Consider the following 26,636-nt stretch of genomic DNA (forward strand, 5'->3'; position numbering starts at 1 on the left):
GCAGGATTTCTGGCCGAGGGAGGTAAAGAGGAGACAAGGGCACTTACCCCAGAGAGGCCGTGAGAGTGAGGGAAGCGGGTCTCAGGTCCTGGTCCGTCTGCCGCGTGGGAGCAGGAGGAGGTTCCTCAACCCTTAGAGGCCTGAGGAGGGGTCTCCTCCCGGGTTTCGGCACCAACTGATTTGTTTTTCTAAGACCACCAGAGCGGGCACAAAAGAACCAGCGAGTAGGCAAGTGTAGGAGCAAAACTGCAAATTTATTTTGGTCACCTAAGGTGTGGGGAAGAGGTCTGTCGGCCTCCGGTAAAGAAGGCCGACAGAGTCCCCCAGTGGGGCTCTCGGACAGAGTTCCTACAGTACTGACATCCCGACAGGAGTGGAGGACTGAGGAAGGCCGCCTAGGCTTTTCAATATATCTTACTTAATGAGTTAGTAAAAGAAGTGCCTGTATTATTATATTACATTTGTTTATTAAGATTTTGATAACATTTCAATATAATCATTTCCTTCATTTTCTAAATTTTAGATTCAGGGGTATATGTGCAGGTTTGTTATGTGGATAGACTGCGTAATGGTGAGGTTTGGCTTCCAGTGAATCCATCGTCTGAATAGTGAGTGTTGTCCCAAGAAGTAGTTTTTCAATCCTCACTTTACTCTCAGCCTCCTCTATTTTGGAGTCCCAGTGTCTATTATTTCTATCTTTATATCCACATGTACCCATTGTTTAGCTCCCACTTATAAATGAGAACGTGCAGTATTTAATTTTCTGTTTTTGAGTTACTTTGCTTAGGTTGATGGCCTTCAGCTCCATCCATGTTGCTTTAAAGAGCATGATTTCATTCTTTTTCATGGCTGCGTAGTACTCCAAGGTGTATGTGTACCAGATTTTCTTTATCCACAATTATTTCCTTTGTAATCTAATATTTTATGTTGTTATTTTATGTTTTATTCTACATTTTTATTTTAATTTATAAAGGAATTCATATAGTTCACAAGCCTGTCAAAGGGACCTATAATAAAAAGAGGTTAAGAATCTATGCTCTAAACAGAATGTTACTCTATTTTAATTCATTTATTTTTAAAGAGACAGTCTCACTCTCTCATCCAGGCTGGAGTACAGTGGAGCAATCATAGCTCACTGGAACCCTGAACTCTTGGGCACAAGCAATTTTCCTACTTCATCCTCCAGAGGAGCTGGGACTACAGGTGCATGTCACCATGCCCAGCTAATTTTAAAAATTATTTTGTAAAGATGGTGTCTCGCTATACTACCCAGGCTGGTCTCAAACTCCTGGGCTCAGGTGATCCTCCCACTTTGACCTCCCAAAGTGTTGAGATTACAGGGGCAAGCCACTGTGCCTGGCCACTTGTCACATTTTAATTTGTGATTACTTATAAAATGAACCCCTTCCCATCTGAGATCTATCAGTCTTTCTCGTGACGGTGCCTAGTGTCCAGTTAGACTGGGGTTTGATGGGAGGTCACCTGGGCAGCTGTCCAGCTCGCTCACTGGGCTCTGGAGCTTCTGAGTTAAAGCAAAATAGAAAGATCCGTCAATGTAAAGAAAGTGCAGAAACTGACCTTCTGAAGTAATGGATAGCTCAACCTTCCTATTGCCCTTTTCTTTCAGCAACTGATGGAATGCTGGTGCCCACTACAAAGATGTCAAGTCAGGCAGCACAAGGAAATTCCACGTGGCCAGCCCCAGCAGAGAAGACAGGGACCAGTCCAGCAGGTACATATGGATCTTGTTTCCGTTTCTGCTCTGCTAATGTCACCCAAGCCTTTTTTTCTTTTCTTCTTTCTTTCTCTCTTTCTTTCTTTCCTTTCTGTTTCCCTTTCTTTCTCTCTTTCTTTTTTCTTTGGAAATTTTTATTTTTTTATTTTATTTTTTTTCACCCAAGCCTTAAGGCCAGTTTGGGCCACTTAGTGACATTCCATCTCTACAAAAAAAAAATTAATAAAAAACGATAAGTTGGGCATCGTGTAGGCCTGTAGTCCCAGCTACTCAAGAGGCTGAGGTGGGAGGATAGCTTGCTGCCAACTAAAAGTGCTACTTATTGATTCTGGGAATAAAAAATATACAAGGTTTCAGTTTCATTATTTTATAAGTGAATGCTAGCAACTTTTTCTTTTCTTCCTTCCGTTCCTTCCTCTCCTTCCTTCCTTCCTTCCTTCCTTCTTCCTTCTTTCCTTCTTTCCTTCTTCCTTCTTTTCCTTCTTTCTTTCTTTCTTTCTTTCTTTCTTTCTTTCTTTCTTTCTTTCTTCTTCTTTCTTTCTCTCTTTCTTTCTTCCTCCTTCCTTCCTTCCTTCCCTTTCCTTCTTTCTCGTTCCTTCTGTTTCCTTCTTTCCTTTCCTTCCTTCTCCTTCCTTTCCTTCCTTTCCTTCCTTTCCTTCCTTTCCTTCCTTTCCTTCCTTTCCTTCCTTCCTTCCTTCCTTCCTTCCTTCTTTCTTTCTTTCTTTCTTTCTTTCTTTCTTTCTTTCTTTCTTTCTTTCTTTCTTTCTTTCTTTTCTTCCTCTCCTCTCCTCTCCTCTCCTCTTCTCTTCTTTTCTTTCTCTCTCCTCTCCTTCTCTTCTGTCTCCTTTCTTTTCTTTTCTTTCTTCTTTTTTCTTTGATTTTTGAGACAGGGTTTCATTCTGTCACCCAGGCTGGAGTGCAGTGGTGTGTACTCACTGCAGTACTCACTGTACTCACTGCAGCCTCAAATTCCTGGACTCAAGTTATCTTCTCACCTCAGCCTCCTGAGTAGCTGGGCAGCTGTCCAGCTCACTCAGTGGGCTCTAGAGCCTCTGCACTATACCCAGTTTACTGGGGTTTTTTTGAAAAAAAATTTTTTTTTGGTAGAGATGGGGGTCTCACTATGTGACCCAAGCTGGTCTTAAACTCCTGGCTCCAAGAGATCCTCCCACCTCAGCCTCCCAAAGTGCAGGGATTATAGGTGTGAGCCACTGCGCTCAGCCTAGACAGCATTGTTTTTTAAAACAGGGTCTCCCTCTATTGCCCAGGCTGGAGTGCAATGACGTGATCATGGCTCACTGCAGCCTCAGCCTCCCCAGTCTCAAGCAATCCTCCAACTTCAGCCTCCCCTAGCAGCTAGAACTGCAGGTGATCATCACCAATTAGCCTGGTTAATTGTGTGTGTGTGTTTCTTAATTTTTTGATAGAGATAGTTCTCACTATATTGCTTGGGCTGGTCTCAAACTCCTGGGCTCAAGTGATTCGCCCACCTCGGCCTCCCTAAACACTGGGAATACAGGCTTGAGCCACCACACCCGGCATGGACTAGGTTTTAAAATACGTTCCTAGGCTGGGTGCGGTGGCTTATGCCTGTAATCCCAGCACTTAGGGAGGCCGAGGTGGGTGGATCATGAGATCAGGAGTTCAAGACCAGCCTGGACAACACAGTGAAACCCCATCTCTACTAAAAAATACAAAAAATTAGCTGAATATAGTGGCACACACCTGTAATCCCAACTGTTCGGGAGGCTGAGACAGGAGAATCGCTGGAACCCAGGAGGCAGAGGTTGCACTGAGCCGAGATCATGCCATTGCACTCCAGCCTGGATGACAGTGCAAGACTCTGTCTGAAAAAAAAGGTTCCTTTGACTTCTTGACACTCTTCTTTGAGGATATTGGTCATTTTTCCCCATAGATGTTACTAACTGAACACTTCTGTTGCTTCAGCTTACTAATTTACATGATCAATAGCCAATTAATTCAGCAGGAGAGAATGCTACAGAGTCGATTCTCTCTGTACTTTCTTCTGCTCCAGAGTGAAGGATCTTTCTAAATGAGAGACCATCACTGTGTTCACAGGAAGGGCACAGGTGAACTTGAGATGGCAAACGCTGCCTTTGTTACTACAGAAGAAGGGATTATGGATTGAAGTCCTTCGCAGGGCCAAGTTGCTTAGAAAAATGTGCAAAAGGGTCCCTAGGAGTGCTCTTGGGACATCACATTTTTTCTCACTCCTGTAGCAGGTAGATGTTATTTTCCTGAAGGACAGGGAAAGGATTCAGAGGAAGGAATGAATTTGAAAGAAAATGAAGGTGAAGAGAAAGAATGAGCTCATCTCCCTTATCCACTTTCTTCTAAAATCCTTAAGTAGCTTTGCAGTGAACTAAGATTTGGGGGAACCTAGAGGAGGCTGAAAGTTGTAAGCTGACACTGGTTTAGCAAGGGCGAGCTCCAAAGACAAAAGTGGAAATAGTTTAGGGGTAGCCTCTTGCATGGTTGAAGCCCTGGTTCATCACATCCTCCCTTACACAGAGAGCCCTTTTATATGGGGCATGGGAAAAAACTGAGCTAAAGGTGACAATTTCTCCTGAGCAAGCCAGATGGTCAAACCTCTAACCTCACCATCTCCCTTGAAACATTTAATGTGTTCCCTGGTGTCCAGAGGCTTAAAGTGTGAGAATTAAAAGCTCAACATTTTCTTTCCCAGGGAAGGAGGAAATAGTTTTAACTGAAATCCCAGGAGGAAACGAATGATAGTGTCAAACAAAAAAACCTCATCTTCTGTACCACTTGCATATATACTCTACTGACTTACTTTCTAATCACAGGCACATCCCCAGGAAGCCCAGAAATGTCTACAGCTCTCAAAATCATGAACTCCAAGAAACCCAGCATCAGCCCAGAGATCAGGTCCACTGTGAGAATTTCTCCTTGGAAGACTCCAGAAACAACTGTTCCCATGGAGACCACTGTGGAACCAGTCACCCTTCAGTCCACAGCCCTAGGAAGTGGCACCACCAGCCTCTCTCACCTGCCCACAGGAGCCACATCACCAGCCAAGTCACCAACAGAAAATATGATGGCTACAGAAAGGGTCTCCCTCTCCCCATCCCCACCTAAGGCTTGGACCAATCTTTATTCTGGAACTCCAGGAGGGACCAGGCAGTCACTGGCCACAATGTTCTCTGTCTCCTTAGAGTCACCAACTGCTAGAAGCATGACAGGGACTGGTCAGCAAAGCAGTCCAGAATTGATTTCGAAGACAACTGGAATGGAATCCTCTATGTGGTATGGCTCTACTGGAGGGGCCACAGTAGACACACATGTCTCTCTGAGCACATCTCCCAATATCCTTAAAGACCCTGTAACCAGCCCAAACTCTGTGAGCTCAGTCACAAATAAATCCAAACATAAAACCGAGACATGGGTCAGCACCACAGCCATTCCCTCCACGATCCTGAATCACAAGACAATGGCAGCTGAAGAACAGACAAGTCAATCTGTGGATGAGGCTTATTCATCAACTAGCTCATGGTCAGATCAGACATCTGGGAGTGACATCACCCTTGGTGCATCTCCTGATGTCACAAAGACATTATACATCACCGCCACAACACAAACCACCTCACGAGTATCTCTGCCCTCTAGAGACCAAAGCATTACCAGCCTCACCAGTCCCTCAGGAGGAAAAAGAAGCTCTGCATCATCTGTCACATCCCCTGTGGAAGTGAGCATCATGGATGTAACCACAGCTCCTACTCCAGGTATCTCCACCACCATCACCACCGTGGGAACTAACTCAATCTTGACTACCACACCCAGCCCCGAAGTGGGTGTGAGTACCATGGACAGCACCCCGGATGCAGAGAGGTACACATCTTCTACAGAGCACCCTCCCACTTGGTCCTCCACAGCTGCATCAGATTCCCGGACTGTCACAGACATGGCTTCAAACTTGAAAGTTGCAAGTTCTCCTGGAACAATTTCTACAACGCATACAACTTCATTCTTAGCCTCAAGCACTGAATTGGACTCCATGTCTACTCCCCATGGCCTTATAACTGTCATTGGAACCAGCCTGGTCACTCCATCCTCTGATGCTTCAGCTGTAAAGACAGAGACAAGTACCAGTGAAAGAACATTGAGTCCTTCAGACACAACTGCATCTACTCCCATCTCAACTTTTTCTCGTGTCCAGAGGATGAGCATCTCAGTTCCTGACATTTTAAGTACAAGCTGGACTCCCAGTAATACAGAAACAGAAGATGTGCCTGTTTCAATGGTTTCTACAGATCATGCTAGTACAATGACTGACTCAAATATGCCGCTGTCCACTTTTCTGTTTGATTCTCTGTCCACTGTTGACTGGGACCCTGGGAGATCTGTGTCATCAGCCACAGCCACTACCTCAGCTCCTCACGGGGCCACAACTCCTCAGGAACTCACTTTGGAGACCATCATCAGCTCAGCTACCTCGCAGCTGCCTTTCTCTATAGGGGACTTTACAAGTGTAGTCACACCAGCTGCAATGGTAAGGAGCTCTGGAGTTACTTTTTCAAGACCAGATCTGACAAGCAAAAAGGCAGAGCAGACTTCTACTCAGCTTCCCACCACAATTTCTGCACATCCAGGGCAGGTGCCCAGATCAGCAGCAACAACTCTGGATGTGATCCCACACACAGCAAAAACTCCAGATCCAACTCTTCAGAGACAAGGGCAGAGGGCTCTTACAACAGAGGCAAGAGCTACATCTGACTCCGGGAATGAGAAAGAAAAATCAACCTCAAGTGCACCTTGGATCACTGAGATGATGAATTCTGTCTCACAAGAGACCATCAAGGAGGGTACCAGCTCCTCCAGTGTATTAAGGAGCCTGAATACGCTGGACATAAGCTTGGAATCTGCGACGACTTCATCCCCAAGTTGGAAAAGCAGCCCATATAAGAGAATTGCCCCTTCTGAGTCCACCACAGACAAAGAGGTAATTCACCCTTCTACAAACACAGTAGAGACAACAGCATGGGTCACAAGTTCCGAACATGCTTCTCATTCCACTGTCCCAGCTCACTCAGAGTCATCCAAACTCACATCTCCAGTGGTTACTGCCTCCACCAGGGAACAGGCAATAGTTTCTGCATCAGCAACCACAGGGCCAGAGTCTACAAGGACTGGAACAGAGCCTAATTCCTCCTTGACTACTGAACTGAGGGATTTCAGCCCTTACATGGACCCCAGCTCAACCACACAAACAAGTATTATCTCTTCCCCAGGTTCCACTGCGATCACCAAGGGGCCTAGAACAGAAATTACCTCCTCTAAGAGAATATCCAGCTCATTCCTTGCCCAGTCTGTGAGGTCATCAGACAGCCCCTCAGAAACCATCACCAGGCTGTCTAACTTCCCTGCCATGACAGAATCTGGAGGAATGACCTTCACTATGCAAACAAGTCCACCTGGCGCTACATCACTAAGTGCACCTGCTTTGGATACATCAGCCACAGCCCCCTGGACAGGGACTCCACTGGCTATGACTCAGAGATTTACATACTCAGAGAAGACCACTCTCTTTAGCAAAGGTCCTGAGGATATATCACAACCAAGCCCTCCCTCTGTAGAAGAAACCAGCTCTTCCTCCTCCCTGGTACCTATCCATGCCACAACCTCACCTTCCAATATTTTGTTGACATCACAAGGACACAGTCCCTCCTCTACTCCACCTGTGACCTCAGTTTTCTGGTCTGAGACCTCTGGCCTGGGGAAGACCACAGACATGTCGAGGACAAGCTTGGATCCTGGCACCAGTCTACCTCCCAATTTGAGCAGTACAGCAGGTGAGGTGTTATCCACTTATGAAGCCTCCAGAGATACAAAGGCAATTCATCATTCTGCAAACACAGCAGTGACGACTATGGAGGCAACTAGTTCGGAACATTCTCCTGTCCCAGTCCATACAAAGCCATCCAAAGCCACATCTCCATTGGTTACCTCCCACATCATGGGGGACATCACTGCTTCCACATCAGTGTTTGGCTCCTCTGAGACCACAAAGATTGAGACAGTATCCTCTGTGAACCCAGGACATCAGGAGAGAAGCACATCCCGGGTGGCCAGCTCTGCTACAGAGACAAGCACTGTCATTGCCCATGTGTCTAGTGGTGATGCTACTACTCATGTCACAAAGACACAAGCCACTTTCTCTAGCAGAACATCCATCCCAAGCCCTCATCACTTCAAAACTACCAGTGCATTTACAAATGTGAGCACCAACCCTTCTACCTCTCTAATAATGGCAGAATCTTCAGGAGTGACCATCACCACCCAGACAGGTCCTACTGGAGCTACAATACAGGGTCCATATCTCTTGGACACATCAACCATGCCTTACTTGACAGAGACTCCATTGGGTTTGACTCCAGATTTTATGCAATCAGAGAAGACCACTCTCATGAGCAAAGGTCCCAAGGATGTGTCATGGACAAGCCCTCCCTCTGTGGCAGAAACCAGCTCACCCTCTTCCCTGACACCTATCTTGGTCACAACCTCACCTCCTGCCACTTACACATTACGAGGGCGAAGTACATCCTCTCCTGTTTCTGTGACTTCAGTTCTCACCTCTGGACTGGTGAAGACCACAGATACGTTGAACACAAGCATGAAACCTGTGACCAATTCACCTCAAAGTTTGAACAACACATCAAATGAGATGCTGGCCACTTTGGAAGCCACCACAGACATAGAGACAATTCATCCTTCTATAAACAAAGCAGTGACCAATATGGGGACCACCAGTTCAGCACATGAACTGCATCCCACTCTCCCAGTCAGCTCAGAACCATCCACAGCCACATCCCCAATGGTTCCTGCCTCTGCTATGGGGGACGCTCTTGCTTCTACATCAACACCTCGTTCTGAGACCACAGACACTGAGGGAGAGCCAACATCCTCCCTGACTGCTGAACAAAAAGAGAACAGCACCCTACAGGAGATGAACTCAACTACAGAGTCAAACATCATCCTCTCCAATGTGTCTGTGGGGACTACTACTGAAGCCTCCAAAGTGGAAGTCCCCTCTTTTGATGCAACATTGATACCAACTCCTGCTCAATCAACAAAGTTCCCAGATATTTTCTCGGTATCCGGCAGTAGACTTTCAAACTCTCCTCCCATGACAATATCTACTCACATGACCACCACCCAGACAGAGTCTTCTGGAGCTACATCAAAGATTCCACTTGCCTTAGACACATCAACGTTGGAAACCTCAGCAGGGACTCCATCAGTGGTGACTGAGGGGTTTGCCCCCTCAAAAATAACCACTGCCATGAACAATGATGCCAAGGATGTGTCACAGACAAGCCCTCTCTTTGAGGAGGAAGCCAGCTCTCCCTTTTCTCAGGCACCTGTGCTTGTCACAACCTTACCTTCTCCTGTTTCTTTCACGTTGCAGTGGCATGGTACCTCCTCTCCTGTTTCTGTGTCCTCAGTTCCTACTTCTTCACTGGTAAAGATCACAGGCAAGGTGGATACAAGCTTAGAAATGGTGACCAGTTCACCTCAAAGTATGAGCAACACTTTGGATGACATATTGGCCACTTCAGCAGCCACCACAGATATAGAGACAATGCACTCTTCCATAAACACAGCAGTGACCAATGTGGGGACCACTAGTTCAGCATCTGAATCACATTCTACTGTCTCAGCTGACCCAGAGCCATCTAAAGTCACATCTCCCAATGTCACCACCTCCACCATGGAAGACACCACAATTTCCAGATCAATACCTAGATCCTCTAAGACTACAAGAATTGAGACTGAGACAACTTCCTCCCTGACTCCTAAACTGAGGGAGACCAGCATCTCCCAGGAGATCACCTCATCCAGGGAGACAAACACAGTTCCTTACAAAGAACTTACAAACATTAAGAGAGAGCCAACATACTTCTTGACTCCTAGACTGAGGGAGACCAGTACCTCTCAGGAGTCCAGCTTTTCCACAGACATGAGTTTTCTACTTTCCAAAGTCCCCACTAGTACTATTACTGAGGTCTCCAGTACAGAGGTCATCTCTTCTAGCAAAATTTCCACCCCAGACCATGGTAAGTCTACAATGCCACCTGACACCTTCACAGGAGAGATCTCCAGGGTCTTCACCTCCTCTATTAAGACAAAATCTGCAGAGATGACGATCACCACCCAAGCAAGTCCTCCTGGGTCTGCATCACATGGTACCCTTCCCTTGGACACATTAACCACACTTTCCCAGGGAGGGACTCATTCAACTGTGACTCAGGGATTCCCACACTCAGAGGTGACCACTCGCATGAGCGTGGGTCCTGAGAATGTGTCATGGATGACAACTCCCCCTATGGAAAAAACCAGCTTTGCGTCTACCCTGTCTTCACCTGCCATGATATCCCCTTCTCCTGTTTCCTCCACATCACCAGAGAGCATCCCCTCCTCTCCTCTTCCTGTAACTGCACTTCCTACTTCTGTTCTGGTGACAACCACAAATGGGCTGGGCACTACAAGCCCAGAATCTGTAACCAGTTCACCTCCAAATTTGAGCAGCAGCACTCATGAGAGACTGACCACTTACAAAGACACTGCACACACAGAAGCCGCCACACATCCTTCCACAAACACTGCAATGACCAATGTAGGGACTTCCGGGTCTGGACATGAATCACAATCCTCTGCCTTAGTTGACTCAGAGACATCGAAAGCCACACCTCTGATGAGTACCACTTCCACCATGGGGCACACAAGTGTTTCCATATCGACTCCTGATATCTCTCAAACTAGCCAAATTCAAACAGAGTCAATGGCATCCCTGACCCCTAGACCGAGGGAGAGCAGCACGTCTGAGAAGATCAGCTCAGTGACAGAGACAAACAGTGCCATTTCTTATGTGCCCACAGGTGCTACTGCTCAGGTCTCCAGGACAGAAGTCATCTCCTCTAGCAGAACATCCATCTCAGACCTTGATCAGTCCACAATGACACCCAGCATCTCCACAGCAATGATCCCCAGGCTCTTCACCTCCCCTATCATGACAAAATCTGCAGAAATGACCATCACCACTCAAACAACTACTCCTAGGGCTACATCACATGGTACTGTTCCCTTGGACACATCAACCACACTCTTCCAGGGAGTGTCTCAGGGATTCCCACACTCAGAGATAGCCACTCTTAGGAGCAGAACTCCTGGAGATGTGTCATGGATGACAACCCCCTCTGTAGAAGAAACCAGCTCTGAGTCCTCCTTAATGTCTTCACCTGCCATGACATCCCCTTCTCCTGTTTCCTCCACATTATCAGAGAGCATCCCCTCCTCTCTTCTTCCTGTGACTGCACTTCTTACTTCTGTTCTGGTGACAACCACAGATGTGTTGGGCACAACAAGCCCAGAGCCTGTAACCAGTTCACGGCCAAGTTTGAGCAGCCCGACACATGAGAGACCAGCCACTTACAAAGACACTGCACATACGGAAACCATGCATCCTTCCACAAACATGGCAGTGACCAACGTAGGGACCTCCAGGTCTGGACATGAATCACAATCCTCTGTCCTAGCTGACTCAGAGACATCAAAAACCACATCTCCAATGAGTACCACCTCCACCCTGGGGAACACAAGTGTTTCCACATCAACTCCTAATATCTCTCAGGCTAGCCAAATTCAAACAGAGCCAACAGCATCCCTGAGCCCTAGACTGAGGGAGAGCAGCACGTCTGAGGAGACCAGCTCAACGACAGAGACAAATACTGCCTTTTCTTATGTGCCCACGGGTGCTATTACTCAGAGCTCCAGAACAGAAATCTCCTCTAGAAGAACATCCATCTCAGACCTTGATCGGTCCACAGTAGCACCCAACATCTCCACAGGAGTGATAACCAGGCTTTTCACCTCCCCCATCATGACAAAATCTGCAGAAATGAGCATCACCACTCAAACAACTACTCCTGGGGCTACATCACAGGATACCCTTCCCTTGGACACATCAACCACACTCTTCCAGCGAGGGACTTACTCAACTGTGTCTCAGGGATTCCCACACTCAGAGATAGCCACTCTTAGGAGCAGAACTCCTGGAGATGTGTCATGGATGACAACCCCCTCTGTAGAAGAAACCAGCTCTGAGTCCTCCTTGATGTCTTCACCTGCCATGACATCCCCTTCTCCTGTTTCCTCCACATTATCAGAGAGCATCCCCTCCTCTCCTCTTCCTGTGACTGCACTTCTTACTTCTATTCTGGTGACAACCACAGATGTGTTGGACACGACAAGCCCAGAACCTGTAACCAGTTCACCTCCAAATTTAAGCAGCACCACACATGAGAGACTGACCACTTACAAAGACACAGCACACATAGAAGCCATGCATCCTTCCACAAACACCACAGTGGCCAACATGGGGACCTCCATTTCTGGACATGAATCACAACCTTTTGTCCTAGCTGACTCAGACACATACAAAGCCACATCTCCAATGGGTATCACCTTCACCATGGGGGATACAAGTGTTTCTGCATCAACTCCTACCTTCTTTGAGACCAGAATTCAGACTGAATCAGCATCCTCTTTGACTCCTGGATTAAAGGACACCAGCACGTCTGAGGAGATCAACACTGTGACAGAGACAAGCACTGTCCTTTCAGAAATACCCCCTGCTACTACTACTGAGGTCTCCAGGACAGAAGTTATCACCTCTAGCAGAAAATCCATCTCAGGACCTGATCATTCCAAAATGTCACCCTACATCTCCACAGAAAACATCACCAGGCTCTCCACTTCTCCTGTTGTAACAGGATCCACAGAAATGACCGCCACCAACCAAACAGGTTCTATAGGGACTACCTCACTGGCTACCCTTACCCTGGACACATCAAGCACAGCTTCCTGGCAAGGGACGCACTCACCTGTGACTCAGAGATTTCCACACTCAGAGGATACCACTACTAGGAGCAGAGGTACTAAAGGCGTGTCATGGCGAAGCTCTCCCTCTGTGGAAGAAACCAGTTCTCCTTCCCTGGTGCCTTTAACTGCAATAAGCTCACATTCACCTCTTTTTTCCACATTATCAGGAAGTAGCCCTGCTGCTCCTCTCCCTGTGACTTCCCTTCTCACCTCTGGCAGGAGGAAGACCACGGACATGTTGGACGCACTCTCAGAGCCTGTGACCAGCTCCTTACCAAGTGCAAGTAGCTTCTCAGGTGAGATGCCCACTTCTGAAGCCTCCACAAATACAGAGACAATTCACTTTTCAGAGAACACAGCAGAAACCAATATGAGGACCACCAATTCTATGCATGAACTACATTCCTCTGTCTCAATCCACTCCCAGCCATCCAGACACACACCTCCAAATGTTACTGGGTCTATGATGAAGGACGCTATTGTTTCCACATCAACACCTGGTTCTCCTGAGACTATAAATATTGACAGAGAGTCAACATCCCCCCTGACTCCTGAATTGACAAACAGCACCGCCCTGGTGATGAACTCAACTACAGAGTCAAACATTGTTTTCTCCAGTGTGTCCATGGGTGCTGCTACTGAGGTATCCAGGGCAGAAATCCCCTACTATGATCCTACATTCATGTCAGCTTCTGCTCAGTCAACAAAGTCCCCAGACATTTCACCTGAAGCCAGCAGCAGACATTCTAACTCGCCTCCCTTGACAATATCTACACACAAGACCATCACCACACAAACAGATCCTCCTGGGGTGACATCTCTTGACCAACTGACCTTGGACACATCAACCGTAGCCAATCCAGCAGGAACCCCATCAGCCAGAACTCAGGATTTTGTAGACTCAGAAACAACCACAGTTATGAACAATGATCTCAGTGATGTGTCGAAGACAAGCCCTTTCTCTGTAGAAGAAGCCAACTCTCTCTCTTCTCAGGCACCTCTCCTTGTGACAACCTCACCTTCTCCTGTAACTTCCACATTGCGAGTGCACAGTACCTCCTCTCTTGCTTCTGTGACCTCAGTACTCACCCCTGCACTAGTGAAGATAACAGACATGGACACAAGCTTAGAACCTGTGACTCGTTCATCTCAAAGTTTAAGCAACACTTCGGCCACTTCAGAAGCCACCACAGATACACACACAATGCATCCTTCTATAAACACAGCAGTGACCAATGTGGGGACCACCAGTTCACCACATGAATTCTATTTTACTGTTTCACCTGACTCAGAGCCATATAAAACCACATCTCCAGTAGTTATCACTTCCACCATGGGGGACTCAATAGTTTCCATATCAATGCCCAGATCCTCTGAGATGACAAAGATTGAGTCTGAGACAACTTCCTCCCTGACCTTTGGACTGAGGGAGATCAGCACCTCCCAGAAAATTGGCTCATCCTCAGACACAAGCACTGTCTTTGACAAAGCACTCACTGCTGCTACTACTGAGGTCTCCAGAGCAGAACTCACTTCCTCTAGCAGGACATCCATCCGAGGCACTGAAAAGCCCACAGTGTCACCAGACACCTCCACAGGATCTGTCACCATGTTCTCTACCTTTGCTGGCGTGACAAAATCTGATGAAATGACCATCGCCACTCAGACAGGTCCTCATAGGGCTACCTCACAGGGTACCCTTACCTGGGACACGTCAATCACAACCTCACAGGCAGAGACCCACTCAGCTATGACTCATGGATTTTCACAATTAGATGTGTCCACTCTTATAAGTAGAGTTCCTGAGGACGTATCAGGGACAAGCCCACCCTCTGTGGAAAAAAACAGTTCTCCCTCTTCCCTTCTGTCTTTACCAGCAATAACCTCACTGACCCCTGTACCTACTACATTACTAGAAGGTAGACCCTATTCTTCTGTTCAACTGATTTCACTCCCCACTTCTGGCCCGGTGAAGACCACAGATATGCTGGCATCTGTGGCCAGTTTACCTCCAAATGTGGGCAGCCCCTCACAAAAGATACCGACTACTTCTGAAGACATTAAAGATACAGAGAAAATGTATCTTTCCACAAACATAGCAGTAACCGATATGGGGACCACCACTTCTGAAAAGGAATCTTATTCATCTGTCCCAGCCTACTCAGAACCACCCAAAGTCACCTCTCCAGTGGTTACCTCTTTCACCATAAGGGACACCATTGTTTCCACATCCATGCCTGGCTCCTCTGAGATTACAAGGATTGAGATGGAGTCAACATCCTCCCTGGCTCATGAGCTGAAGGAAACCAGCATCTCCCAGGAGCCCATCGTATCCACAGAGAAAAGTGCTGTCCTTCACAAGGTGACCACTGGTGCCACTCCTGAGACCTCTAGGACAGAAGTTGCCTCTTCTAGAAAAACATCCATTCCGGGCCGTGATCATTCCACAAAGTCACCAGATATCTCCACTGAAGTGATCCCCAGGCTGCCTATTTCCCCTGGCATTACAGAATCTGCAAATGTGACCATCACCACTCAAACAGGCCCTCCTCTTGGATCTACATCACAGGGTACATTTACCTTGGACACACCAACTACATCCTCCAGGGCAGGAACACGCTCGATGGTGACTCAGGAATTTCCACACTCAGAAATGACCACTCTCATGAACAAGGACCCTGAGATTCTATCACAGACAATCCCTCATTCTATAGAGAAAACCAGCTTCTCCTCTTCCCTGATGCCTTCACCAGCCATGACCTCACCTTCTCCCGGTTCCTCAACATTACCAAAGACCATTTACGCCACTCCTTCTCCTATGATCTCACTGCTTACCTCTAGTCTAGTGATGACCACAGACATGTTAGGCACAAGCCCAGAAGCTACAACCAGTTCACCTCCAAATTTGAGCAGTACCTCACATGAGATACTGACGACAGACGAAGACACCACAGCTATAGAAGCCATGCATCCTTTCACAAGCACAGCAGTGACTTACGTGGAAACCACCAGCTCTGGACATGGGTCACAATCCTCTGTCCTAGCTGACTCAGAAAGAACCAAGGCTACAGCCCCAGTGGATACCACCTCCACCATGGGGCATACAACTGTTTCCACATCAATGTCTGTTTCCTCTGAGACTACAAAAATTAAGAGCGAGTCAACATATTCCTTGACTCCTGGACTGAGGGAGACCAGCATCTCCCAAAATGCCAACTTTTCCACTGACACAAGTATTGTTCTTTCAGAAGTCCCCACTGGTACTGCTGCTGAGGTCTCCAGGACAGAAGTCACCTCCTCTGGTAGAACATCCATTCCTGGCCCTTCTCAGTCCACAATGTTGCCAGAAATATCCACAAGAACAATGACAAGGCTCTTTGCCTCGCGTACCATGACAGAATCAGCAGAAATGACCATCCCCACCCAAACAGGTCCTTCTGTGTCTACATCACAAGATACCCTTACCCTGGACACGTCCACCACAAAGTCCCAGGCAAAGACTCATTCAACTTTGACTCAGAGATTTCTGCACCCAGAGCAGACCACTGTCATGAGCAGAGGTCCTGGAGATATGTCATGGCAAAGCTCTCCCTCTGTGGAAAAACCCAGCTCTCTCCCTTCCCTGCTGTCTTTACCTGCCACAATCTCACCTCCTCCCATTTCCTCCACATTACCAGTGAGTATCTCCCCCTCTCCTCTTCCTGTGACTTCACTTCTCACCTCTGGCCCGGTGATGACCACAGACATGTTACACACAAGCCCAGAACTTGTAATCAGTTCACCTCCAAAGCTGAGCCACACTTCAGGTGAGAGACTGACCACTGGCAAGGACACCACAGATACAGAAGCTGTGCATCCTTCCACAAACACAGCCGTGTCCAATGTGGAGACCTCCAGCTCTGGACATGAATCCCCTTCCTCTACCTTAGCTGACTCAGAGACATCAAAAACCACATCACCAATGTTTATTACCTCCACACAGGAGGACACAACTGTTGCCATATCAACCCCTCACTTCTTGGAGACTAGCAGAATTCAGAAAGAGTCCATTTCCTCCCTGACCCCTAAATTGAGGGAGACCAGCAGTTCTGTGGAGACCAACTCAGCCACGGAGACAAGTGCTGTCCTTTCTGAAGTGCCCACTGGTGCTACTACTGAGGTCTCCAGGACAGAAGTCACCTCTTCTAGCAGAACATCCATCTCTGGTCCTGCTGAGTCCACAGTGTTGCCAGAAATATCCACCATAAGAACAATCATTAAGTTCCCTACCTCCCCCATCATGGCAGAATCATCAGAAATGACCATCAAGACCCAAACAAGTCCTCCTGGATCTACACCAGGGAGTACCCTTACATTAGACACGTCAACCACACCCTCCTTGGTAATAACCCACTCGACTATGACTCAGAGATTGCCACACTCAGAGATAACCACTCTTGTGAGTAGAGGTTCTGGAGATGTGCCATGGCCTAGCTCTCCCCCTGTGGAAGAAACCAGCCCTCCATCTTCCCAGCTATCTTTACCTGCCATGATCTCACCTTCTTCTGTTTCTTCCACATTACCAGCAAGTAGCCACTCCTCTTCTGCTTCTGTGACTTCGCTTCTCATAGCAAGCCAAGTGAAGACTACAGAGGTGTTGGACACAAGCGCAGAACCTGAAACCAGTTCACCTCCAAGTTTGAGCAGCACCTCAGTTGAAATAGTGGCCACCTCTGAAATCACCACAGATACAGAGAAAATTCATCCTTTCTCAAACACAGCAGTAACCAAAATGGGAACATCCAGTTCTGGACATGAATCCCCTTCCTCTGTCCTACCTGACTCAGAGACAACCAAAGCCACATCGCCAGTGGGTGCCATCTCCATCATGGAGGATATAAGTGTTTCCACATTAACTCCTGCCTTATCTGACACTAGGAAAATTCAGACAGATCCAGCTTCCTCACTGACCACCAGATTGAGGGAGACCAGCACCTCTGAAGAGACCAGCTCAGCCACAGAGAAAAACATGGTTCCTCCTGAAGTGTCCACTGGTGCTACGACTGAGGTCTCCAGGACAGAAGCCATCACCTTTAGCAGAACATCCATCTCAGGCCCTGAGCAGTCCACAGTGTCACAAAACATCTCCACAGAAACCATCACCAGGATTTCTGCCTCCTCTGTCATGACAGAATCTGCCAAAATGACCATCACAACCCAAACAGATCCTCCGGGGTCTACATCAGAAAGTACCCTTAATTTGGACACAGCAACCACATCCTCTTGGGAAGAAACCCACTCTACAGTAACTCAGGGATTTCCACACCCAGAGATAACCACTTCCATGGGCAGAGGTCCTGGAGGTGTGTCATGGCCTAGTCCTCCCTTTGTGAAAGAAACCAGCCCTCCATCTTCCCCGCTGTCTTTACCTGCCGTGACCTCACCTCATCCTGTTTCCACCACATTCCCAGCACATATCCCCCACTCTCCCCTTCCTGTGACTTCACTTCTCACCTCTGGCCTGGTGATGACCACAGATAACTTGGGTATAAGCACAGAACCTGGAACCAGTTCATCTTCAAGTTTGAGCAGCACCTCCCGTGAGAGACTGACCACTTACAAAGACACTGCACATACAGAAGCTGTGCATCTTTCCACAAACACAGGAGAGACCAATGTGGCAACCACCAGCTCTGGATATAAATCACAGTCCTCTTTCCTAGCTGACTCAGAGACATCCAAAGCCTCATCTCCAATGGGTACCACCTCCACCATGGGGGATACAAGTGTTCTCACATCAACTCCTACCATCCTTGAGACTAGGAGGATTCAGACAGAGCCAACTTCCTCCCTGACCCCTGGATTGAGGGAGTCCAGTGGCTCTGAAGGGACCAGCTCAGGCACCAAGATGAGCATCATCCTTTCTAAAGTGTCCACTGGTGCTACTACTGAGATCTCCAAGGAAGACATCACCTCCATCCCAGGTCCCGCTCCATCCACAATATCACCAGACATCTCCACAGGAACCACCAGTTGGTTCTCTACATCCCCTGTCATGACAGAATCAACAGAAATAACCATGAACACCCACACAAGTCCTTTAGGGGCCGCAACACAAGGCACCAGTACTTTGGACACTTCAAGCACAACCTCTTTGACAATGACACGCTCAACTGTATCTCAAGGATTTTCACACTCACAGATGAGCACTCTTATGAAGAGGGATCCTGAGGATGTATCACGGATGAGCCCTCCCATTCTGGAAAAAACTAGCTCTTCCTCTTCTCTGATGTCTTCACCAGCCACAACTTCACCTTCTCCTGTTTCCTTCACATTAACAGACAGCATCTCTTCCTCTCCTCTTCCTGTGACATCACTCCTCACGTCTGGCCTGGCAAAAACTACAGATACATTGCACAAAAGCTCGGAACCTGTAACCAACTCACCTGCAAATTTGAGCAGCACCTCAGTTGAAATACTGGCCACCTCTGAAGTCACTACAAATACAGAGAAAATTCATCCTTCTTCGAACAGAGCAGTGACCGATGTGGGTACCTCCAGTTCTGGACATGAATCCCCTTCGTCTGTCCTAGCTGACTCAAAAGCATCCAACGTCACATCTCCAATGGTTATTACCTCCACCATGGAGGATACAAGGGTCTCCGCATTAACTCCTGGCTTTTTTGGGACTAGCAAAATTCAGACAGAACCAACATCTTCCCTGACCCTTGGAGTGAGAAAGACCAGCAGCCCTGGGGGGACCAGCTCAGCCACAGAGATGAGCACTGTCCTTTCTGGAGTGCCTACTGATGCCACTGCTGAGGTCTCCAGGACAGAAGTCACCTCCTCTAGCAGAACATCCATCTCAGGCCTTGCTCAGCTCACAGTGTCACCAGAGACCTCCACAGAAACCATCACCAGACTCCCTACCTCCCGCATAATGACAGAATCAGCAGAAATGATGATCAAGACACAAACAGATTCTCCTGGGTCTACACCAGAGAGTACTCTTACTGTGGACATGTCAACAACACCCAACTGGGTAGAAACCCACTTGACTGCGACTCAGAGATTTTCACACTCAGACATGACCATTCTTGTGAGCAGAGGCCCTGGCGATGTGTTATGGCCTAGTCAATCCTCTGTGGAAGAAACCAGCTCTGCCTCTTCCCTGCTGTCTCTACCTGCCATGACCTCACCTTCTCCTGTTTCCTCTACATTAGCAGAGGATTTCACTTCCCCTTCTCTTCCTGTGACTTCTTTTCTCACCCCTGACCTGGTGATAACCACAGACAGGATGGGCATAAGCAGAGAATCTGAAACCAGCTCCACTTCAAATTTGAGCAGCACCTCCTATGAGAGACTGACCACTTTGGAAGACACTGTAGATACAGAAGCCATGCATCCTTCCACACACACAGCAGTGACCAACATAGGGACCTCCAGTTCTGGACACGAATCACAATTTTCTGTCCTAGCTGACTCAGAGATACCCAAAGCCACATCTTCAGTGGGTACCACCTACACCATGGGGAAAATGAGTGTTTCCATATCCACTTCTGACTTCTTTGAGACCAGCAAAATTCAGATAGAACCAACATCCTCCCTGACTTCTGGATTGAGGGAGACCAGCAGCTCTGAGAGGATCAGCTCAGCCACAGAGAGAAGCACTGTCCTTTCTGAAGTGCCCAGTGGTGCTACCACTGAGGTCTCCAGGACAGAAGTGATCTCCTCTAGGGGGACATCCATGTCAGGGCCTGATCAGTCCACCACGTCACCAGACATCTCCACTGAAGCGATCACCAGGCTTTCTACCTCCCCCGTTATAACAGAGTCAGCAGAAAGTGCCATCACTATTCAGACAGGTTCTCCTGGGGCTACATCACAGGGTACCCTCACCTTGGACACCTCAACAACAACCTTTTGGTCAGGGACCCACTCAACTGCATCTCCAGGATTTTCACACTCAGAGATGACCACTCTTATGAGTAGAACTCCTGGAGATGTGTCATGGCCAAGCCTTCCCTCTGTGGAAGAAGCCAGCTCTGTTTCTTCCCCACTGTCTTCACCTGCCATGATCTTGCCTTCTTCTTCCTCTACATTACCAGAGAGCATCCCCTCCTCTCCTCATCCTATGACTGTACTTCTCACCCCTGGCCTGGTGAAGACCACAGACATGTTGGGCACGAGCTCAGAACCTGAAACCAGTCCACCTCCAAATTTGAGCAGCACCTCAGATGAAATATTGGACACCTCTGAAGTCACCAAAGATACAGAGAAAATTCATCCCTCCTCAAACACACCAGTGATCAATGTAGGGACCTTGGTTTATAAACATCTATCCCCTTCCTCTGTTTTGGCTGACTTAGTGACAACAAAAGCCACATCTCCAATGGCTACCACCTCCACTCTGGGGAATACAAGTGTTTCCACATCAACTCCTGCCTTCCCAGAAACTATGATGACAAAGCCAACTTCCTCCCTGACCTCTGAATTAAGGGAGATCAGTACCTCTCAAGAGATCAGCTCAGCAACAGAAAGAAGTGCTTCTCTTTCTGGAATGCTCACTGGTGCTACTACTGAGGTCTCCAGAACAGAAGCCATCTCCTCAAGCAGAACATCCACCCCAGGTCCTGCTCAATCCACAATGTCACCAGACATCTCCGCAGAAACCATCACTAGAATTTCTACTCCCCTCACCACGACAGAATCAGCAGAAATGACCATCACCCCCAAAACAGGTCATTCTTGGGCATCCTCACAAGGTACCTTTACCTTGGAAACATCAAGCAGAGCCTCCTGGCCAGGAACTCACTCAGCTGCAACTCACAGATCTCCACACTCAGTGATGACCACTCCTATGAGCAGAGGTCCTGAGGATGTGTCAGGGCCAAGCCCCCCATCAGTGGAAAAAACTAGCCTCCCATCTTCCCTGGTGTCTTTATCTGCAGTAAACTCACCTTTGCTGCTTTATTCCACAACATCTGGGAGTAGCCACTCCTTTCCTCTCCAGGTGACTTCTCTTTTCACCCCTGTCATGATGAAGACCGCTGACATGTTGGATACAAGCTTGGAACCTGTGACCACTTCACCTCCCACTATGAATATCACCTCAGATGAGAGTCTGGCCACTTCTAAAGCCACTATGGACACAGAGGCAATTCAGGTTTCTGAAAACACAGCTGTGACCCAGGTGGGCACCACCAGAGCTAGACAAGAATTCTATTCCTCTTACCCAGGCTTCCCAGAGCCATCCAAAGTGACATCTCCAATGGTCACCTCTTCCACAATAAAAGACATTGTTTCTACAACCATACCTGCTTCCTCTGAGATAACAAGAACTGAGATGGAGTCAACATCCACCCTGACACCCACACCAAGGGAGACCAGGACCTCCCAGGGGATCCACTCAGCCACAGAGCCAAGCACTGTTCCTTACAAAGCACTCACTAGTGCCACGATTGAGTACTCCAGGACACAAGTCACGTCCTCTAGCAGAAGATCTAGCCCTGATCAGTCCACAATGTCACCAGACATCTCCACTGAAGTGATCACCAGGCTCTCTACCTCCCCCATCAAGACAGAATCTACAGAAATGACCATTACCGCCCAAACGGGTTCTCTTGGGGCTACATCACAGGGTACACTTACCTTGGACACCTCAACAACAACTTTTATGTCAGGGACCCATTCAACTGCATCTCAAGGATTTTCACACTCAGAGATGACCACTCTTATGAGTAGAACTCCTGGAGATGTGCCATGGCCAAGCCATCCCTTTATGGAAGAAACCAGCTCTGCCTCTTCTTTGCTGTCTTCACCTGCCATGACCTCACTTTCTCCTGTTTCTTCCACATTACCGGACAGCATCCACTCCTCTTCTCTTCCTGTGACATCACTTCTCACCTCGGGCCTGGTGAAGACCACAGAGCTGTTGGGCACAAGCTCAGAACCTGAAACCAGTTCACCCCCAAATCTGAGCAGCACCTCAGCTGAAATACTGGCCACCACTGAAGTCACCACAGATACAGAGAAACTGGAGGTGACCAATGTGGTAACCTCAGGTTATACACATGAATCTTCCTCTGCCTTAGCTGACTCAGTGACAACAAAAGCCACATCTTCAGTAGGTATCATCTACCCCACAGGAGATACAAATGTTCTCACATCAACTCCTGCCTTCTCTGACACCAGTAGCATTCAGACAAAGCCAACGCTTTCACTGACTCCTGGGTTGATGGAGACCAGCACCTCTGAAGAGACCACCTCTGCCACAGAAACAAACTCTGTCCTTTCTAGTGTGCCCACTGGTGCTACTCCTGAGATCTCCAGGACAGAAGTCATCTCCTCTAGCAGAACATCCATCCCAGGCCCTGCTCAATCCACAATGTCACCAGACACCTCCACGGAAGCCATCACTAGAATTTCTACTCCCCTCACCAGGAAAGAATCAACAGAAATGGCCATCACCCCCAAAACAGGTCCTTCTGGGGCTACCTCACAGGGTACCTTTACCTTGGGCACATCAAGCAGAGCCTCCTGGCCAGCCACTCACTCAGCTGCAACTCAGAGATTTCCACAGTCAGTGGTGACAACTCCTATGAGCAGAGGTCCTGAGGATGTGTCATGGCCAAGCCTTCCATCTGTGGAAAAAAACAGCTCTCCATCTTCCCTGGTGTCTTTATCTGCAGTAACCTCACCTTTGTCACTTTATTCCACACCATCTGGGAGTAGCCACTCTTCTCCTGTCCCTGTCACTTCTCTTTTCACCTCTGTCATGATGAAGACCACAGACATGTTGGATGCAAGCTTAGAACCTGAGACCACTTCACCTCCCAGTTTGAATATCACCTCAGATGGGAGTCTGGCCACTTCTAAAGCCACTATGGAGACAGAGGCAATTCAGGTTTTTGAAAACACAGCAGCGTCCCATGCGGAAACCACCAGTGCTAGAGAGGAATTCTATTCCTCCTCCCCAGGCTTCTCAGAGCCAACCAAAGTGACATCTCCAATGGTCACCTCTTCCTCTATAAGAGACAACATTGTTTCCACAACAATGCCTGACTCCTTTGGCCTTACAAGGATTGAGATAGAGTCAATGTCATCTCTGACCCCTGGACTGAGGGAGACCAGAACCTCCCAGGACATCATCTCATCCACAGAGACAAGCACTGTCCTTTACAAGATGCCCTCTGGTGCCACTCCTGAGGTCTCCAGGACAGAAGTTATGTCCTTTAGCAGAACATCCATTCCTGGCCCTGCTCAGTCCACAATGTCACCAGACATCTCCGATGAAGTTGTCACCAGGCTCTCTACCTCCCCCATCATGGCAGAATCTGCAGAAATAACCATCACCACCCAAACAGGTTCTTCTCTGGCTACATCCCAGGTTACCCTTCCCTTGGGCACCTCAACGACCTTTTTGTCAGGGACCCACTCAACTGTGTCTCAAGGACTTTCACACTCAGAGATGACCAATCTTATGAGCAGGGGTCCTGAAAATCTGTCATGGACGAGCCCTCGCTTTGTGGAAACAACTGGATTTTCCTCTTCTCTGACATCATTGCCTCTTACAACCTCACTTCCTCCTGTGTCCTCCACATTACTAGAGAGTAGCCCCTCCTCTCCTCTTCCTGTGACTTCACTTATCCTCCCAGGCCTGGTGAAGACTACGGAAGTGTTGGACACAAGCTCAGAGCCTAAAACCAGTTCATCTCCAAATCTGAGCAGCACCTCAGTTGAAATACCGGCCACCTCTGAAATCATCACAGATACAGAGAAGATTCATCCTACCTCAAACACAGCGGTGACCAAAGTGGGGACCTCCAGTTCTGTTCATGAATCTCATTCCTCTGTCCTAGCTGACTTAGAAACAACAATGACCACATCTTCAATGGGTATCACTTCTCCTGTCGCGGAGGACACCACTGTTTTCACATCAATTCCTGCCTTCTCTGAGACTAGGAGGATTCCAACAGAGCCAACATTCTCACTGACTCCTGGATTCAGGGAGACTAGCACCTCTGAAGAGACCAGCTCAATCACAGAAACTAGTGCAGTCCTTTTTGGAGTGCCCACTAGTGCTACTACTGAGGTCTCCATGACAGAAATCATGTCCTCTCACAGAACACACATCCCTGACCCTGATCAGTTCACAATGTCTCCAGACATCATCACTGAAGTGATCACCAGGCTCTCTTCCTCATCCATGATGTCAGAATCAACAGAAATGACCATCACCACCCAAACAAGTTCTCCTGGGGCTACAACACAGAGTACCCTTACCTTGGCCACAACAACAGCACCCTTGGCAAAGACCCATTCAACTGTTCCTCCAAGATTTTTACACTCAGAGATGACAACTCTTATGAGTAGGAGTCCTGAAAATCCATCATGGAAGAGCTCTCCCTTTGTGGAAAAAACTAGCTCTTCCTCTTCTCTGTTGTCCTTACCTGTCACGACGTCACCTTCTGTTTCTTCCACATTACTACAGAGTATCCCTTCCTCCTCTTTTCCTGTGACTTCGCTCCTCACCCCAGGCATGGTGAAGACTACAGACATAAGCACAGAACCTGGAACCAGTTTATCTCCAAATCTGAGCAGCACCTCAGTTGAAATACTGGCTGCCTCTGAAGTCACCACAGATACAGAGAAAATTCATCCTTCTTCAAGCATGGCAGTGACCAATGTGGGAACCACCAGTTCTGGACATGAACTATATTCCTCTGTTTCAATCCACTCAGAGCCATCCAAGGCTACATACCCAATGGGTACTTCCTCTTCCATGGCCGAAACCACTATTTCCACATCAATGCCTGCCAATATTGAGACCACGAGATCTGAGGCAGAGCCATTTTCTCATTTGACTTCTGCATTTAGGAAGACTAACATGTCCCTGGACACCAGCTCAGTCACACCAACAAATACACCTTCTTCTCCTGGGTCCACTCATCTTTTACAGAGTTCCAAGACTGATTTCACCTCTTCTGTGAAAATATCATCCCCAGACCGGCCTCCAGCCTCACAGTATACTGAAATTCCAGTGGACATAATCACCCCCTTTAATGCTTCTCCATCTATTATGGAGTCCACTGGGGTAACCTCCTTCCCAGAATCCAAGTTTACTATGTCTGTAACAGAAAGTATTCATCATCTGAGTACAGATTTGCTGCCTTCAGCTGAGACTATTTCCACTGGCACAGTGATGCCTTCTCTATCAGAGGCTGTGACTTCATTTGCCACCACTGGAGTTCCACGAGTCATCTCAGGTTCAGGTAGTCCATTCTCTAGGACAGAGTCAGGCCCTGGGGATGCTACTCTGTCCACCATTGCAGAGAGCCTGCCTTCATCCACTCCTGTGCCATTCTCCTCTTCAACCTTCACTACCACTGATTCTTCAACCATCCCAGCCCTCCATGGGATAACTTCCTCTTCAGCTACTCCACGTAGAGTGGACACCAGTCTTGGGACAGAGAGCAGCACTACTGAAGGACACTTCGTTATGGTCAGTACTTTGGACACTTCGAGCCAACCAGCCAGGACATCTTCATCACCCATTTTGGATACCAGAATGACAGAGAGTGTTGAGCTGGGAACAGTGACAAGTGCTTATCAGGTTCCTTCACTCTCAACACGGTTGACAAGTAAGGACCCACAGCCCCTACAATCCCATTATTGGGAGCTCATAGGAAATGATCCCTTCCTAAGAAGCAAAAAAATAGTTTAGTTTACTCCTGCACCAGAAATTCTTTTAGCAAACACGTGTCTATCTAATTTCACTTCTAGGCACTGGGTTAGGAATTGGAGGAACAAAAATAAGCAAATAATTGAATTGTTACAGTATCGTGATAGGTGTTCTAATATTACTACTAGTAATGATGATGACAATAAGAATAATGACAACAGAAAATATTTATAACAGTACTTATTCTGTTTCAAGTGCAGTTTTATTAAGCTATTTGATCCTCAATTGTAACACTTATTGAAGTAGAGAGTATTATAA

The 26,636-nt window shown here is 47.8% G+C and overlaps 1 protein-coding gene across 1 annotated transcript in view; it reads left to right on the forward strand.

Moving 5' to 3' along the window:
- The first annotated feature begins 4,586 nt into the window (after positions 1–4,586).
- Positions 4,587–26,636, forward strand: part of MUC16 (mucin 16, cell surface associated) — a 138,395-nt gene continuing 116,345 nt past the window's right edge. The window contains 5 exon segments of the mRNA XM_017880037.1: positions 4,587–6,597; positions 6,600–6,656; positions 6,659–6,703; positions 6,706–9,664; positions 9,767–26,277. Coding sequence (XP_017735526.1) covers positions 4,587–6,597; positions 6,600–6,656; positions 6,659–6,703; positions 6,706–9,664; positions 9,767–26,277 — 21,583 coding nt within the window.

This window comes from Rhinopithecus bieti, unplaced genomic scaffold (genome assembly GCF_001698545.2).
Source record: "Rhinopithecus bieti isolate Rb0 unplaced genomic scaffold, ASM169854v2 scaffold_10589, whole genome shotgun sequence".
Lineage (NCBI taxonomy): Eukaryota > Metazoa > Chordata > Mammalia > Primates > Cercopithecidae > Rhinopithecus > Rhinopithecus bieti.